Raw genomic sequence first — 14,540 nt, 5'->3', positions numbered from 1 at the left:
TACCCTCACATTTTTCTATGCATACACACAAGATACTTTAAGAAATACAAAATGCGATGCTCCTCTGCCTTTATCTTTTTAAGGAAGGTTTTAATTACTGTATATAGGCATACAGAAAAGTTCACAAGTCGTAACTGTTCAGCTTCCTGTGGCTGGACTGCGGGTGTTGGCACTTTGCAAAAACTCAGGGAGCTGATTGGCTCGGAGTGAGCTAGCGCTGTTTTGGGGCGGGGAAACCGGAGCCCCGGACCGCTAGCGGAGCCAGCCTGCAGTAGCCCGGGGGCGCTCCCTGGCCGGAGGAGTCTTCCGTCCCGCCGCGAGGCTGCAGCGGGACCACAGCAGAGGCGCAGGTCTGGGGAGGCCCCGCCGCCCGCGCCGAGATGTGGAATCCCCTTCACGAAGCCGACTCGAGCTTTGCGGCTTGGCGCCGCCCGCGCTGGCTGTGCGTCGGGGCGCTGGCGCTGGCCGCCGGCCTCTTGATCGTCGGCTTCCTCTTCGGTACGGGCGGGCTGGGCTCGCGCGCGCCGGAGCCTACTGCGCAGCCCCGCGGTTCCCGGGACTCGCGGGCCGCCTGTAGAGCGCGGTCCTGTGGCGCGTTCCCCTCCGGGGGGCGGAAAGTGGGGACCGGCCCCCGCGAGTCAGCTGAGGGGGGCGCTGGGTTGGGTTCTGGACAGTCACCCCAGGTAAAGAGTGGAGCGCAGAGCCCATGAAACTGGACTTCAGCAGGTCCCACCCGCTCGAGCCCTGTGAGCAATTGGTAAGTCTTAGGACGTACTCCCGCAGGTCAGCGGCGGCAGTTGAACCAGGTCGTCCAGGGAGCTTTGCAGGCAGGGACTCTCTAGTGTTGCCCGGGCTGCTTCATGTATACAGTAGGTAAACGTCCGGGCATTGCTGCACGGGACTCTTTTCCGTCCTCATACCGTCGTCCTTGCGAGTTACGTAATTAGGGGAACACGTGGGAACTGGCTGTTACTGGCAGCGCTCTGAACAGATCTTTGCCTGTAAGTGTTCTGCGGCGTTCTCTGTGTACCGATTCGCACACTTAGCCCAACTTCCATAAAAACTAGGGGCAGCACAGACCAGCTCAGACTCTTACATTTTCATTTGGACTCTGTTACTTTTTCGTGGCTTTGAACAGTTTATCATGTCTCTCTTCGCCTCCGTTTTCCAATCTTTATGATGAGGAGAATTTCTGGAATTTATTCGGAATAGCAAATGAAGTAGCACCAGAACCCTCTAGCCCAGTATTGGGGCGTTGGCACTTTTCCTAGTGCCTTCTTGGTGAGGAGATGCTTCTCATTGGACGTTGGTGCACAGGTCCAGCCTAATGTCGTTCACCCCTGCTCTGAATTCTGGATTCTCCTTCTGGGATTAAGAAGACCAGGCATAGACCAGCAACCTTGACTCAATCCAGCACTCTTTTTGGCTTGCTGTGTGACTTCTGGGGTGACTAAGACTTCTGAGCTTCACTCTGCTTATAACTAACGTCTGGATGTTAGTAACCACCCCCACCCCCAGGGTTGTTGTGGGGTTTGCATGAGATAGGCGCTCAGTAATTAGGACACAGTTCAAGTTGAGTTTCAATGGTCTCAGCTGTAAAATAGAGTTGGGAAATAGAGTTGGTAAGGCTGGCACAGGGATTAAAAACTGCATTTCATGGTGGCAATCTTATTCTTCCTGCTGTTGCCCACAGCCCCTTCCGTGTACACTGCTCAGTGGCTGACACCAAATAGGTTCTTTTTTTTTCTTTTTTTTTTAACGTTTATTCATTTTTGAGAGAGAGAGAGAGAGAGAGAGAGCGCGCGCGCGAGTGCGAGTGGGGGAGGGGCAGAGAGTGAGGCAGACACAATCTGAGGCAGGCTCAGGGCTCTGAGCTGTCAACACAGATCCCCATGCAGGGCTCAAACTCACGAACTGTGAGAACATGACCTGAGCCAAAGTTGGACACCTGACCGACTGAGCCACCCAGGCTTCCCCTGTATAGGTTCTTTATTAGGACTTGTTAATTTTTTCCCTAAGATTCTCTGCTCTCCACTCTCCCACAGGCCTCCCACCTCTTCATTTTGTTCATTTTTTTCAGCTCTCAATTCAAGCATTTCATCCCCAATGAATACTTCCCGGATTCCACACTCTAACCCAAGTCCTTTTGTTTTATGTACCGGTGGAATTAAATTTCCATTTGCTGCCAACCATTTATTTCAGTATGTATATATGGGTGTGTGTATGTATGTATATGATTTGTAACTGGAAAGTTCCAAGAAAGCTGGGTGGGTGATTTTGGTAACCATTTTATGCCAAGATCATATCATTTTTCCAAATAAACTCTGTAAAGATACCCCATTTCCCTCAGTAGTGGGCATCTTGCAAAGCCATTGGGAAAACTAAACCGTAGTTTCCTTGTAGCTTTCTAAAGTCCAGCGTCTCCAGCCTGCTTCAACTGGAAACAGACTCTCAATACATTTTGTTTGGGAAACAGAACAAATGACAAGTCTGAGTTTCCTTCACTGAAATAATTTATGTACTTGAAATAGATTCATAATTAATTCATTATAAACATATTACTAAGTGCTTATTCTCAGCACAGGGGCAGTCACTGGAAATAGAAGGTTTCAGAAGAAAGTAGGTGGATCTCCTTTTTTCCTTAACCTTTAAGAGATTTTCTTTATCCCCCGTAGTTGAAACATATTTTAGTAGTCCTTTTCTTATAAAACATTCTTTAAAGAATAACAGCAATATTCGTCATTGAAATTGTATTAAAAAATATGTTGTGACTGATCTGTATTTTCGAAGTGTTTGCATGATTATTTTCCAGTGGAAGTGGGCAAGAGAAATTACACTCCAGAAGACTGGACGTCATTGATAATTTGTGTTTTACATGATAGATACAGTAATGAGGAAAAGTAGGTCCTGTCAATGAGCTCATGTCTCATTCCTATATTTGCATATATTTTACAGGATGGTTTATAAAATCCTCCAGTGAACCTACTAAGATTGTTCCACAGCCTAATGTGAAGAAGGCATTTTTGGATGAATTGAAAGCTGAGAACATCAAGAGGTTCTTATAGTAAGCATATACTTGAGAGTTTATATGGATAATTTGTTGGAAAATTGTTATTCTGTTTGGAAATATTGATCCAGTATTTCATATATAGGAGCTGAGTTTTTAAAAGAAGTTTTATTTGTTGAAAATCTTGTATCATATTTCATCTAGAGAGGATTATACTTTAAGCTAAACTGTACCACAAGAGCCATTTTTGAGGAGGACCCAGCAAACTTGTCTGTGAAGGACCAGCCCCTGTCACAACTACTCTGCTCTGCTATTGTAGCAAGAAGCAGCCATTGAAAATACATAAATAAGAATGGCAGTTTCAGTAAAACTTTATTTATGGGCACTATAATTTGAATGTCATATAATTTATAGGTCACTATATATATATATACACACACACACATATATGTATATATATATATATATATATATATACATACACATACACTACCTATTTAAAATATAATAACCATTTTTAGCTTGTGGAGTGTACAGAAACAAGTTAACTGGATCTGGTCGGGGGAACATAGTTTGATGACTGCCGTTTTAAAAGACATTATATTCTAGTCAAAAGAATAAATCTGGATTTTGGACTTGGATATACTTCAGTTTAAATTCCATCTTTGCCTATTGACAGTAAAATCACTAGGGGTGAATACTTAACTTTCCTGAGCTCGCATTTCCACCTCTATAAAGTGGGGACCATAATATTGTTGTGACAAGGATGATTAGAGAGCATATATGTGATAGGGTTTGCAAACTAGCTCCCTAGTTCCTGAGATAGCTATCTGTAGTGTAAAGCAAAAGATGTAAATGAGTAAACTTACAGAGTATTTGCAAAGCAACTAAAAATAAAACACTTGTGTAGGATGATTGTATGTAATTGATTAGAACACTTAGGTTTTTCAAAGCAGAATACTTGAAGTCCCTATTAGTGATTGAAGGATTCCTTAGTGGATAAAAGTTACGATTTTATATAAAGGGAAGTTATGTATATATACACATATATTTACGTGCACACATATAATAAGCATAAGTGTGCACACATGATCCTACATACATATGTCTGTTTTAATTACAATAGAATTAAAGCCATAAATAAACATTTGCTAGGGCACCTTCTAGGTGTTTGGAAGGGCCATTTCAAGTGAGAGACCCTGAAGCTTAAATTTTGTGGAAATTCCTCCTCTGACTCTTGGACTTACTTCACTATAATTATGTATAATAGATACAATAAAAGTGGAGGTCCGGCAAAATACAATCTCCTTCCTAGACAGAGCTGCTGTCGCTGCTGCTTCCTTCTTCCTTTCCTAACCTGTGACATAGACTGACCAGCAAAGAAGAAAAATGAATGCCTTAATTTCTCTCTCTGGACCCTGAATAAAATGGAAGCAGTTTCTTAATTATTCCTCCTTGACCCTGACCAAGCTCCTCTGTTTGCAACTCAAGGAGTTTCACCATTAGCACAAAAGAAAGAGATTAAAACTTGATATTTTAGTTGGATCAACAACTTACTTGCAACACACCTCTTAATTGATTAAAATAATAAAAATTAAGAGCTGGAGTTTAATACCAGTTACCTAACTGAGCCACAGATCTTTGGGAAGTAGTGAGGGAACAATATTCTCCCCATATACAGATGAGAAAATGAAGATTTAGCCAGGATTACACAATTTAGTGGCAAAACCTCAAATACACTCCTTGTAGGATTTTATGCCAGTTAATTTATTTATCATTGGAAATGGATTTTTTCCCACTCTTCATTAGGATTTGCTTTGCTCCAAATGAGTGGGTTCTAGCCCTGCTTGTAGCACAGTGTAGTATCCTAGTTGGTAATGACAAAACCGTTCCAAGGAATTTCACTCATAATAGCCAGGTCTGATAATAATCCATCCTCCTCCCTCCCTCCCTCCCTCTTTCTTGGTGGTGGGGAGAGCAGGTTCAAGACTCCCCATTGGCAACTGTTCTTTTTTCTTTTTAAAAAACATTTTTTTGTGTGTAAACTCTACCCTCAACATGGGGCTCGAACTCAACGATGCCGATATTAAGAGTCACATGCTCTACTGATGGAGCCAGCCAGACACCCCATTTCTTAGATGCAGGGACAGAGTTATCACTGTGACTTCAGAAAATATGCATAATCTGCATCCATTTTACTTATGTTACAGTTTGCCATCTGTGTAATGTAGAAAAAAATAGCACCATGCTGGCTCTTTTTCTCTTTTCTCTGCAGGTATACGTTGAAGGGATATAGAGACACCTCAGCTGCCTGTTAAGATTGTGTATTTCTGTTACTACATTTTGTAAAGATGCATTAGAAACTTTGTGTAAGAGGTTGTATGGGAGCAAGAATGACCTGTGCCCTTCAAGGTCCTTCTACCAGGACTAAGAATCAAATTGACACAAACAGATTAACAGGAGGAAATCAAATTTAATAGCATACGTACAGGGATTCCACACAGACATGGAAATTCCAAAGCAGGACAAAATAAGTATACATGTCACCCTGAACTAAGAAGTGGGTAGGGATCTGAGACTTCAGGTGAAAGAAATGTGCTTCACAGGGCAATGAGAAAAACAGATGTTTGGTAATAGATGTGTGCCCTGCCTATACAGAGGGATCACCCAGATCAAATTTATCTCTGCTAGTAACCCTTATTTGGGAAAAGACCACCAGTCTCGATTCTCCTGTGTTGTTAAGGGACCGACAAAACTTTCTTTTGAGCCTGTAGGGTCTTGATTGCCTTCAGCTCAGAATAATCATGCCACAATGGCCCATCTTGGGGCAGCCCACCTTTGGCCCCTAGGGTGTTAAGCCCTTAAACATTTTTTGAATGAGGATTTTAATACCATCTTTGTAAACATAACTTAAATTATTTTAATGGAGTTATAAAAATTAACAAAAACTCCCATTTTTTTAAAAAAATTGGAAGTTATTCTTGGCAGTTGATTTTTCAGTCAAAAATTCAGATACACAGTAAAATTAAGTATTTGAAGGTGGAATCATCATAGCCATGTTACCTATTTATTAGTTTATTTTTCTTTTAAAACTCACTATATGGATGGACATGTGCTAATTTTAGGAAGACCTACATATTCAGAACCAGAAGTTCATGAAGCTCAAGAAGTTCATGATCTAGAAATAAATATCTTTTTATGATACGTGATGCATTGTCATACGGATTTTTTTTCCTTTAAGTGGTTTAAGATGAAAATACAAATGAGCTGAATTTTCAGAGAAACAACACATTTCCACAAAAGAAAAATTTAAACAAAAAGCACCACTCTATAGATATATTAAACGAGAGATTAATAAACTCATGACAATATTTTTGGTGGCTAAAATTTTGGCTGCATAGTTTATTAATTAAAGATATTCCTGGTCAGGCTAATTATCATCATTGATTTTTAAGTGTATTACTATGCATGATGAATGGAGTACAAGAGATTCAGTCTGAACTTGTGTAAATATTTTTAGATTATTCCTTAATGAAAATACTTTATACAGGTTGCTAATCAAAAGGTTTCTCACTTGGCTCTAACTTTCAGTCTTTAAAAATAAATGTGATTATCAATCATTCTTGGCACGTCACAGCTTGGTGTTTTGTAGGAAAATAATTTTTACCTCCCAAATATATTTTACACAGTGAAATAAAGAAATAATTCCATAAAAGTTATAAGATGCATGAGTCTTAAGGAAAGATATGATACTTTCCTCATTTACTATATGGGGACACGTCCAAAGGATCGCACATAACAATTCTCTACAAAGATCAGTTTCTCCAGTTTTTCCTTTAATGAGTACAAATTACAGAATGAAACCTTCAAAATACACTTTGAGGATCTATTTGATGCAATAATAGTGCTGCTTTGTTTTTTTTTAACGTATCACATTTCAAAGCAATTTTTAGATGTAAATCTGCCTTACTTGGTTGTTCATTTGGGATGCTGGCTGACTAAACATTAATTTCTAACCACTTTCAATTTTTGTTCACCAGTAATTTTACACGGATGCCACATTTAGCAGGAACAGAACAAAACTTTCAGCTTGCAAAGCAAATTCAATCCCAGTGGAAAGAATTTGGCCTGGATTCTGTTGAGTTAGCCCATTATGATGTCCTGTTGTCCTATCCAAATAAGACTCATCCCAACTACATCTCAATAATTGATGAAGATGGAAATGAGGTAAAAAAAAAAAAAAAAAAAGGGAGAGATAGAAACTACCCTCATCTCTATTTTTTTCAAGTACCTTTTATGAAAGAATGGCCCTATACCATCTCTAATTATTGATAGAAATTAATATTATTGAAACTTGTGAATGTTTTTCATATCTCATTACCAGTATCAGCTGTTTTCCTATGATGTTTGAATTTAATGTGATGTTGGAAAAATTATGAGAAATTAATGCTTGATGACAGTTGTATTTTCTGTTTTTTTAGTATTGCCTACTAATATATAGCAATATATTAGTACTTCCAAGCAACTAAAATAAACACGTTTTTGATAGGTTCAGACTGTAAAAGAAACTGCATAAGTTTGGGGCTATCAGGAAACTCAGGACACCTGGTGTACAGTTTGAGTCATTAGGTTTTTACTGGTATTTAATGATATGTCTCCTAGGATCATGTGTTCAGCTCTGTGCCCAGAACTTGGATGTGGCATTTGAAGGAGAAGAGTTTGGATGGCAAGTCTGTAGAAGGATATCTAAAGAATATACAATTTTGTTTGCAAGTTAGGGTACATACTTGAGAAAGAAGAGATAATACAAGTAACTGAGGTATATCTCATCGTGATATATATTCAATATGAAGGCTTATAAAATAAAACTCATACCTTTAATCCTATTTAGCATACCTTAGTTTTAAAGCTACTATATCTTAACTAAAATAACCTCTTTTAATCTAGATAGTTTCCTTCAGCCCTTTTGTTAGCTGGGCCTTCTAAATATGTCCAGCTTGATCAGTGAACTGAAAATGTCATGTGATTTAAATATATATAGATTTAAAAAAATTTCATAATATGTCAATCACCTTCTATCAACTAATGAATCAATCTTTTAATGGCTAATATGCTGTTAGTTTTGTAGCCAGTCATATAATCCCATGCTAAATTTCCTAACATGATTCAAAATTTTCATATTAGCTACTTTTTAAAATTATACTAGTTAATAGTTTATCTTTTTAAAATATTAATCTCAAAATTTAAAAAGTATTTTTAAAAAAGGTGTGTAGAATATCAGTGTACAGCATATGGTCCCATAACATTTGTTAAATAAGGTATCATATCTATCTATATATAATCGAGTACTAAGCAGTCTATAAAAGTGTATTTAGGGAAATTGTTTAATGATAAAATATTATGTTAAAAAATATATACATATACTTAAACCTTTGTCTTGATCTGTCAAATTTGGGATTATCTATATACAAGGAGGAAAATAGCAAACTTGCAGTTCTTTTTTCCTTCTTTGCTTTTATTATTCCATTTCATTATTTGTTTTTGCTATTATAAGCATTTATTAAATTCCTCAAGCCTGTCACATAACATAAAGGTATCATGTAGAAATTTCATTTCGGAGATTTTCTTGAATGCTGTCAGCTCTCTCATTTGGGTTCCTAGACCAATTTCTACTGAGATGGCGAGTGTTTTCCCCACACATTCAATAAGCAATTCTCAGACACCAGTTGGGTTGTTCTAGAATTCGATTCAATTCTGACACTATTTACCTGGGGATTGCGTCAGATTCCATAGGTAAGAAGTCAGTCTTCTAAAAATGTCCCCTTCCACACTCATTCAGGATGCCACTTGAAAGCTTGGGTTGTTACTTGTGTTTCTGACCTACCTACTGGCTATAAACTGGAAGTTCCAAAGGCTCCCTCCAACTCAGGGTGTCAAGTGTAAGCAGGTTGTTACCTGTACTTCTGACAGACTGGGAGAAATCAGAGGTTCCCATGATCCCCTCCTCAGGTCTGATTAATTTGCTAGAGTGAATCAACATTTATAAAAACATTTTACATTTTAGATTACTGAGTTAGTACAGTTAAAGGACAGTAAATGACATGAAGCAATAGCCAGATGAAGAGATGCGTAGAGCACAGTATGTGGGAAAGAGCACAGAGCTTTCATGCCTTCTCTAGGAGTGCCAGTCTCCCCACACTCCCATGTGTTCACCAACCCAGAAGCTCTCTGAACCCTGTCCTTTGAGTTTTTATGGGCTTCATTACATAGGTGTGATGATTAAATCTTGGCTATTGGTGGTTGATCCAACTTCCAGGTCCTCTCCCTTCCCTGGTGGGAGGTGGGCAATGGGATGGAAAGTCCCAAGGCTCTAATCACAAAGTTGGTTCTCCTGGCCCACCTGACCCCATCCTTAGGTGAGGTCAAAAGTTACCTCGTTAGCCTAACAATAGACCCTTTGTTGCTCTCATCAGGAAATTCCTTTTAGGAGGTTTTAGGAGCTCAGTGCCAGAAAAGGAAAGAGGATCAAATATGTATTTATTGTAAATCACAATATCACACTGCCTAAAGCTTCCTCATTTTTTAAAAGCTATATCATTGGTTCATCTTCCTTTTTATTTTCATCCAAGTACACCTGAACGAAGAGTCACAGACTTCTCCAAGTGCCTTGCTTCCTCCCTATGTCCCTTTCCTGAAGCAGTTGCTATTCAACCATTGACACAAAATAAACAAACCTTTTAAAAACTTTTAAAGGAAAAGGAAAAGAGTTTTATTTGACCCCAAGTTAAGACAGCCGTGCAGGATACACAATCTTGCCAAAAGCAAAAGCAGCATTAGGGGAAAAAAAGAAGAGTATTAATCATATAATAAGAAGGTAGAAGGGCTTTAAATGCTGTATATAAGTAATTAGAAAAAAACTTAAAGGAAAAAACTGGTTAAAAACATAGTATGTCAGACTAAATAAAATCAGCTGTGTACTATTTTATAAGGAGTGACTTGAATGTAACATCACAGCAAGTTTGAAAGTAACAAAACAAAAAGAAATACCAAGCAAATACTGACTTAAAAAACTTGTCTATCTAGTAGTCAATTTTAGGGCAAAGTCAAAAACCTTATTAAGAGTTAGAGAGGGTTACTACATAAGTGTTTCAATTCATTTTTGTCTGTTAAAGAAAAAGATACAACAGGCCCAAAATGGAGTTAATTGTACTAAGCCCCACTTCAGCAAACCAAGATTTAATACCTAACCTAGTACAGTTTCAGCCTCTCCCAGGAATGTAGCCTTTGACTAGTCAATTTGGAATTACCTGGTCAGCACTAATGAGGTAATCCACCTGATTGACCCCTTATGTTCCCCAAAGGACAAAGATCAATAAGGAAAAAAAAATACAAGGAATGCATAAATAAATAGTATAAGGAGTAAAAAAGAGAGGCATATCTCTAGATGTTGCCGAAATTCAAAAAGATAAAAAAGTACTAGGAAGAAGTATGCCAACAATTCATAGATGAGATGAAATGCAAAATGGAAAAAAACATGAAAATTGACCTAAGAATGCACTTTTAAAAATCCAAAGAGTTTTAGAACATTAAAGAAATTAAATCTGTAATTCAAAAATTCCCATAACTCAAAGCATCAAGACCAACTGGTTTTCCTTTAAGTGTGAAAGATTAAAGTGAAAGATCATTTTTGTAAAGATCATTTAAATACAGTACAACACAACTTATTTCAGAGAATATTAAATATTCAACTCATTTTTAAGGCAAGTATAATCTAGAAATTATAAGCCAACAAAGACATTGCAAAAATACTAGCCAAATGTGTAATATATATATAGATAGATAACATAATTATCATTATGAAAAAGAAAAACTTATATACTTATCTCAAAAGACATTCCCCCCCCCTAAATATTTAACACAATGAAACATATATTCATGACAAAAACTCTTAGTAAACTTGGAAGTTAGTTGACATTACCTGATAAAGGTCACTGTAACTATCAAAATTGATGGTGAGACACTGAAAACATCCCCTTCAAGTTAAGCATATCTGTCACCACTTTTCAACACTGTACTTAATTAAGGTCCTGGCCGGTGCAGTGGAACAAAGGGTAATGGGAGACCAGGAGTGAACCTGTGTTGACTAACACAGTGACCTGCGTTATACTAACTAGAGCACCAAATATCTGCCTCTCCCGAGGCAATCTAAAATGAAGCCAAATCAACCACTACCCTCCAAAAATCCCCGCATTCTCCATATAGCCCATAATTTTTCCATGAGCCACATAAGGTACAAACTTATCTGAATCATTGGGCAAGATCACAAAAGAAACTGTAGTATAAAGTACAGTACAAATTCATATAGAAACACAGTCATTACATCAGCAAGTCTTTCAGCCAGTGGAGTATTCAAGTTGTTTTCATTCAATTTGCCTTTATGATAATCTCCAGTTTTACAGCATCACCAAATAAGTGGATTTTAGACCACGTTTATGAGTTATTCTAACAAGTAGGAGACACTTAAAAAAATTGTTTTTTAATTTATTTTTGAGACAGAGAGAGACAGAGCATGATCAGGGGAGGGGCAGAGAGAGAGGGAGACACAGAATCTGAAGCAGGCTCCAGGCTTTGAGCTGTCGGCAGAGCCAGATTCAGGGCTCGAACTCACAGGCCAGACGGTGAGATCATGACCTGAGCTGGACTTAGATGCTTAACCAACTGAGCCACCCAGGCGCCCCTGAGTGGGAGACATTTTTTAAAGTCAAGGAAACAACTTTTTTTGGTGACTTTATCAAAAGGAGATTATATACCAGAGAGCATTGTTCTCTTTCCAAAATTCACCAATATAGCCTCAAATTATGTTTTCTGAATATAACCAAAATAATTTTGGTCCACAAATCTCTATTAACCTTTTGTGACATAACAAAAAGGCAGTATATAGTTCAGTCTATATCATATGTTATCTCTACACAAAGATAAAATAATATGTTTATATATTTAAAACATTTCTGGTAGAATCTATAGAACACTGGTCTTATATGTTGCCTGTGGAAGGAGGAACTTGTGTGTGTTGTGCAGAACAAAAACTGACAGTTTACCACACAGCTCTGCTCTGAATAGTCACAATGATTAAGCTACACTGGGAGATGGTGATAGTACAAAACCATTTGCAGGTGGGACCGAAGGACAAAAACAGAGCTGAGCTGTCACAATGTCAATAGAGAACACCTGAATCTGAAACACAGGCAATATGAGCTTGTGATTTAAAGAAATAGAAGTGAATATATAATTCAACTTATGGTTGTGATAAAATAAAGGGAATTTTCAACTCTTCATGTTTGTAGGCTCTGTCTCTGGGCTCCCAGAGAAGCTATACTTTAACATTTACTAAGATCAAAATGACTCGGCAAAACCTTAAAGTATGGCTCCATTTCTGCCCCAAGCACACACCGTACATCTGCTTTGTTAAAAATAAATAAGTAAATAACCAAAGAGAAGCATTCCAAACATAAGGATTAGAAAAAGAAAGAAACCTCCCTGGTTCCCACGAGATTAAAACTATACAGACTTGCATATACTAAAAATGTAAGATAAAGTCTGTAACTTTCTGGAATGTCCTAGGTCATGATGATTTCTAACTGTTTTTCCCTTTTTTTTTTTTTTTTTGTCTTGGGTGGTTGATCTTATTAGTTTTATTTTTTAGTAGTCTGGAAACTAAAACATCCGATCCCTACTTAACAATGTCATAATTCAATCAATATTTCTACAATACAAACATCTTAGAATACTTTCACTTTGGTCATGCCCTATCAATTTATACCCAGAATTCTAATTCAACCTTATTCTTTTCAACTTGAATAATACTTGCTTTTATTATTACATACAGTCCATATTTATTCATTTTTTCCATATATTTGCGGTAACTTGCTTACCAATCTTTGAATCATATAAGAGCTTCTTTTAGAGGCTTTGTTTTGTTGAATGATACCTTTAGAAGTTTTCTTTGTTTTCAGTGAATGTCTGTTGGCTCCAAACAGTTACTTTTTGGTAGAAAATGTGTCTTTCATTTCATTTTCAAAAGGAAAGATGTTTTATGCATTATGCATTACGTTATTGAGATACCAGCTACCAATCTAATTTTTATTCTGTTTGGGTATCTTGTGTAATCTCTCTTTTGCAACTTTTAACATTAAGTATTATATTGAATATTACAGTTTAACTATGATGGGTCTGGATGTAGATTATTTTTTAGTTAGCTTGGTCAGGATTCATTGGACAGCCTGAATCCTAGAGTTCATAGTTTTTATCAGTTTGGAAAATTCTTAGTCATTATATATTCAAATTTAGCTCCTTCACATTCTTTCTATTCTCTTCTTTTACAAGTCCTCATATATACATCCAACAGGTTTATCTCTAGTGTATCTTCAATCCTGAAGGTTGTTGTATTTTGGAGACCCAGCTTTATGCAGGGGTCTCTTGTAAGACTCTATTATTTGGACCATCTCTAGACTTTCTTTAAACATCGTGTGCCCCTCTTTTGGGGTCCCAGGTTCCATTAGATTCAACTTTTAGTGCAACCTCTCAGGATTCCCGAGAATCCTGAAAATCCTGGAATGTGCCACTTTTTTGTCTTCTGAGTATTCCTTACTCCTCCCCCCCAATTCAATGATATGCTTAAAAACATAATATTTTATTTTTAGTTCAAGTGTGAATGTTGTTCACTGTGTCTAGGTACTATTAGATATGGATCTTCTTGAAATGTTTTTTTTTATTGAAATGAATTTAGTATGTAATTTATTGCTAAATAATCATCTTAGCAATGTTATAAGGGACTAAATTTATAATACAATGCTACTTTTTATTTGGGTATTAACACTTCCTCCTAAATCAAACCTGGTGCTTTATAAGTCCTCTCTGGTTCTATAGTTTATTCTTCTGATGAAATCCTCACAACTTCCAGCACAGTGCTGGATATTTGATATGTATTTGCAAAATACTGAAGGATTGATTAACCCTGTACTGAAAAGGAAGAATATACACATTTTTTCCTTGTGTTTGACTTGTAGCAATCAAACTTTACCTGATTTACTTTTGATTATCGTATTTTGTTTTTCTAGATTTTTAACACATCATTATTTGAACCACCTCCTCCAGGATATGAAAATGTTTCAGATGTTGTGCCACCTTTTAATGCCTTCTCCCCACAGGGAATGCCAGAGGTAAAAATGCAATATGATGAAATAAAAATAACAAACAGAATTCCTCATATATGCAGGCAACAATTAAACAGTTATAAGATTTTTCATATAATCCAAATTTACCCCTTTTTTACAGTTAAGAAACTAGAATTTCTTTATAAGAAAAGGACTATTAGTTTTGTTGACCGTTTTTAAAGATAAAATTTACTCCAATGAGATGCAGAAATGCAAAATGTACATTTGTTGACTTTTGACAAATGCGTATACCTATGTAATCCAAACCCCTTAACACACAAAATATTACAGTCACTTCAGAATGTACCTTTATGACCTTT

General features: G+C 37.2%; 1 protein-coding gene across 3 annotated transcripts in view; it reads left to right on the top strand.

Annotated features, from left to right (window-relative positions):
• Window positions 1-273: 273 nt before the first annotated feature.
• Window positions 274-14,540, top strand: part of FOLH1B (folate hydrolase 1B) — a 67,060-nt gene continuing 52,793 nt past the window's right edge. For 2 of the 3 annotated variants that reach the window (XM_042958027.1, XM_042958026.1), the window contains exons 1-4: window positions 274-498; window positions 2,956-3,064; window positions 7,048-7,234; window positions 14,125-14,226. In XM_042958027.1, the coding sequence (XP_042813961.1) occupies window positions 381-498; window positions 2,956-3,064; window positions 7,048-7,234; window positions 14,125-14,226 (516 nt within the window). In that variant the 5' untranslated portion in view covers window positions 274-380. Of the gene's footprint in view, window positions 499-2,955; window positions 3,065-5,282; window positions 7,235-14,124; window positions 14,227-14,540 lie in introns of those variants that run through there. The other variant, XM_042958028.1, reaches the window with a different exon arrangement.

Source organism: Panthera tigris, chromosome D1 (assembly GCF_018350195.1).
Source record: "Panthera tigris isolate Pti1 chromosome D1, P.tigris_Pti1_mat1.1, whole genome shotgun sequence".
Lineage (NCBI taxonomy): Eukaryota > Metazoa > Chordata > Mammalia > Carnivora > Felidae > Panthera > Panthera tigris.
Note: the sequence above shows the minus strand (reverse complement) of the source record. Positions and strands in the feature narration are given on the sequence as shown.